Consider the following 4,116-nt stretch of genomic DNA (forward strand, 5'->3'; position numbering starts at 1 on the left):
AGTGTCTTATTTCAGCCTGCTCTCCTGGGAACATGCACCGAGTTCGGAACAGCATTGTCTGTTTAATTACCATCAGGTCCACCTTCCAGTTACTTAACACACACAGCCGGCTCGCACCAGGTCTGTTTCTGCAATGCTTTGCAAGGAGAGAAGAACACCTCCTGTTTTCCCCACAGGCCAGTAATCACCATGTCAGAGGGAAACAGATTTTTCAAATGCTTCATGAGAAATTCAGGAGGAGACACATTATAGGAAAACCAAGATTCCTCTAAACAGATGAAGACACGGCCTGTTCCTGTGTGACGGTAGTATTACTTAAGACTGAACTCTGCACCAGTGCATTTCTAGTAACTGCATCCTCACTAAACTCAATCAGCATGATGTTGAATGGTTCCCAGATCAACCCCAGGACAGACAGACGAGGTCATCTACTGACAGATAGCTGAACTGCAACTTATTTATCCTAATAAAACATGAGCAGCACACAGTGTTCTCAAAATCATACAGTCACACCAAGTCACAAGCCATTATCCGTTTCATATTTTGAGCATACTGTTACTGGAAACATGAAACTAGCCTCTTCGAAAGTAGAGTACACCCAAGAAGACCCTATGTTTCTACGAAAAGACAAAAAAAAAAACCCAAAAAACGAGCTGCTACACCTGATTTTCATCTTACAGAGTAAACCGAGAACATGCTGTTATTGTTATGTAACATGTCCACAATGAGATGCATTTAAAGATAGGATTTCCTCTGAGGTTCTGGTGAATGGAGCCAGATTTTCCAGGTTCATGCTTTTAATAAAGATAACCAGTAAACAGCGACAACTTGAGGCCGGTGTGGGAAACTGCTCATGAACTCAGAACCGGGGTGAATGGGTTATGCAATAAATCACGCTGCAGAGGTGGTAAGCAACAACAAAGAAAATGAACTTGACAGTTTAGAGATACGTGCATTTTACTGGACTATTTCTGTTTTGCTTTCACTTTTACCCCTCTACAGTTTAAAAGTAAATATTTTAACTTCACTTATATTCTAATGTTTTGGCTCACTCATTCACTTTCTATAGTGTGGCCCAGACCATTAAACACCTCTTAAAATAGCACAGTACGACACCACCACCCACTATGACCTCGATAATCAACATATAGAAGAATTATCACCTTTCTGACAGTTTCAGCAAAAACTGAGAAATGATAACCTTGTAAAAGTAGAATTAATGGATTACATTAGATTAAACAGGTGGTACCCCATAAGGTGAGTGTATGTCTTTGTTTTTTATTACTAGACTATATTATTATTATAAAATGATTTGCCTGAGAGTGATTTGTGCATTTATATTGTAAGCAGCATCAAATTCAATAGTTGGTTAAATCCATTGTTATTTCAGTGAAGTATGGTGAACTGGCGTTGTACATGTTGGAGCATGTACTTTATAAGTAAGTAAAGACTATGAAGTAGTACTAGTGCACTGTAGCGGAGTATTTCTTAGGCATGTAGGCTACTCGCACTTTTCCTTGAGCACTACTAAATCTACTATTCAAACTGTACTTGTAGTCATTGTTCACTAACGCCTCCTACTGACCTACTGCTTAATTAAACTATCAATGCGCCGTAAACTTAGGCCTACTACACTAATGTGGCATTACAGCTATTTTATGAAGCCTTAATTCATCAGTATAATAACAGTAAGATCTGTCATTCACTTACTGTAGGTAAGCTTCAATCTAGCATGCATATTTAAAAACTGGGCCCCCATCAGTGAGTTATCTGAGTAGTGTTTAAAGGGTTTAATTTCTGTCTGTTCACATCTTAAAGGAGATTTGAAGTGTTGAGAGTGACGCTACGACTTCGTGCACAACATCAACAGTGGCTAAGTCACTGGGAGGTAAGCTGAGCCAGGCTGTGGAGATAGAGCTGCTGCTGACTAGCAGGATAGATGCTGACCCTGAGGCGCCTGCTGCCAAACTCCGCCTGTTAACACCACTGCACTTCTCCCACAGAGTCTCTGTGGCATCTCCTGCTCTCCACCTGCTCGAAGGAAAGTAGTGAGGGGGCTTCAAGCAGGGTAAGTAACGCTTGTTCTGTAAAATGTTCAAGATTTAAAGAAGTTTAAAAATCAATGATTACACTGTTTTGTAATTATAGGGGGCATGCGGATGTTTGGGACTTGAAGTGTCATATGACTGAAAGGTGCAAGGTTGTGTGTGGTTTATTTGACAGCGGGGCTGCAGCAAAAAGGTCCAAAAATAACACAGAATGAAAAGATTCTGATATGTCTCATGGCTGTTGTGATTATATTGGTGAGATCTTCAAGAACATATATTAAGACGGTGTGTGTATTTTACTTTTTAGATCAATTTATAGAGGAATTGTGTCAGGGAACCTCTGAGCAGCTTCAAACACATGCAGGGGATTTCATTGCAAAATGTGGTGACCATGGCTGAAGAAACGCACCCGCAAACGTCAAACTGCATTGTTGGTGAAAAATGCGTTGAAAGGAAACATCAAGAGAATCATTGTCTCGCTCATTCTTTCCGGGAAGGACAGTTGGACAGTAACACTCAGTACGTGGAGACGGACTCTTCATGTGGTGGTTTGGACTCATTTTCAGAGAGCAGTGATGCAGGAATACTTTATGTAAACCCTCAAACACCAAACTGGTCTCTAGTGCACCAGTTTGCTCAGCTTTCACCGGGAGAAGGGACGGGAGACTGCGAGGATGCTAAATATCATGAAAACAACAACGTGCTCATGGATGCGGGGAAAAAGAGGGAAAGGAACTGCTCTAAACACCTCAAGAGCCGCCAAGTAAAAAGTGATGCCTCTTCTAAACAGCAGGCATCTAAGCTCAAAGAGCTAAATGTTGAGATGCAATCTCCAGAAGGCGGTGGCAATAAGGCCAGAAAGAAGAGTGCAAATAGTGCTTCAGTTAAGAAAAAGCGTAATGACAACAAGATCCCTCGACTGTTGGTAGCGATGAAGAAACGTAGCGAAGTTGACACCGAGCACCGTCCTTTCAAGTGCACGCACTGCCACTGGGCTTTTAAGAAGCTCTGCAACCTGCAGAGTCACTTACAAACACACAGCGGCCTCAAGCCACATGTATGTGATATATGTGGCAAGGCTTACTCCCATCAGGGCACGCTGCAGCAGCACAAGCGTCTCCACACAGGTGAAAGACCGTATCACTGCCCCTTCTGTGCCAAAACCTATATCTGGTCCTCAGATTACCGCAAGCATATCCGCACACACACTGGTGAAAAGCCCTACGTGTGTGACACTTGTGGCAAGGATTTCATTCGCTCCTCTGACCTGAGGAAGCACGAGAGGAACATGCACACCAATGACAAGCCCTTCCCTTGCACGCACTGTGGCAAGACCTTTAATAAACCCCTCTCCCTGAAGCGTCACGAGCGTAAGCACCTGGGAGAAAGGCCCTTCTCCTGCCCCGACTGTGGGAAGGCATTTGCTCTGGCCAGTCGTATGGCAGAGCACCAGAAGATCCACACAGGAGTGCGCCCGTACGTCTGCTCGGTGTGCTCCAAGTGTTTCACAAAGTCCTCCAACCTGGCTGAGCACGAGGCCATTCACAGCGGAGTGCGGCCACATAAGTGCACAGAGTGCGGCGTGGCATTCGCCATGGCGTCCCGTCTTGTCCGTCACCAGTACATACACAATAAAGAGAAACCCCACTGCTGCACAGGCTGCAGCAGGAATTTTAGCCACCTAGCTACATTGAAAATTCATCAGGAGCAAACGTGTGCAGGACGGATCTTTGTATGTGTGGAATGTGACAAATCTTTTCCGTGTGCAGCAAAGCTTGCACAACATATGCTGAGCCACCGGGACAAGAATGTATGAAACAGGAACTGTATACATCCACCAAGTGGTAGTACTTAAAAATAAATGCACAACTGCATGTGGAGGCATATTTATCCATTTCAGATATTCGGTTTCGGACATATGGTGTCACCTCACAGCTAGCAGGCCCCGGGTTTGAATCACCTGGCAGCTGGGTGTCTTTGAGTTTATGCACTTAAGGTTATTAGTGACTCTTAAATCTTAAAATTGTCCATAAGTGTGAGTGTTAAGTCTTGGCCATACTTCCTGCAG

General features: G+C 43.8%; 1 protein-coding gene across 1 annotated transcript; it reads left to right on the plus strand.

The window, feature by feature from the left end:
* Window positions 1–2,439: 2,439 nt before the first annotated feature.
* znf648 (zinc finger protein 648) lies at window positions 2,440–3,896 on the plus strand. The gene is made up of 2 exons (XM_033325949.1): window positions 2,440–3,668; window positions 3,818–3,896. The coding sequence occupies exons 1-2, from the start codon at window positions 2,440–2,442 to the stop codon at window positions 3,894–3,896; spliced, it is 1,308 nt and encodes a 435-aa protein (XP_033181840.1).
* Window positions 3,897–4,116: the final 220 nt, after the last annotated feature.

Source organism: Anabas testudineus, chromosome 4 (genome assembly GCF_900324465.2).
Source record: "Anabas testudineus chromosome 4, fAnaTes1.2, whole genome shotgun sequence".
Lineage (NCBI taxonomy): Eukaryota > Metazoa > Chordata > Actinopteri > Anabantiformes > Anabantidae > Anabas > Anabas testudineus.

What these genes read in the sequence shown, in the direction of transcription:
- znf648 (XM_033325949.1), top strand. Translation starts at nt 2,440, where the DNA reads ATGGCTGAAGAAACGCACCCGCAAACGTCAAACTGCATTGTTGGTGAA. An exon ending in TCCCGTCTTGTCCGTCACCA is followed by an intron (nt 3,669 to 3,817) that starts GTACATACACAA and finishes TTCCGTGTGCAG; the next exon opens with CAAAGCTTGCACAACATATG.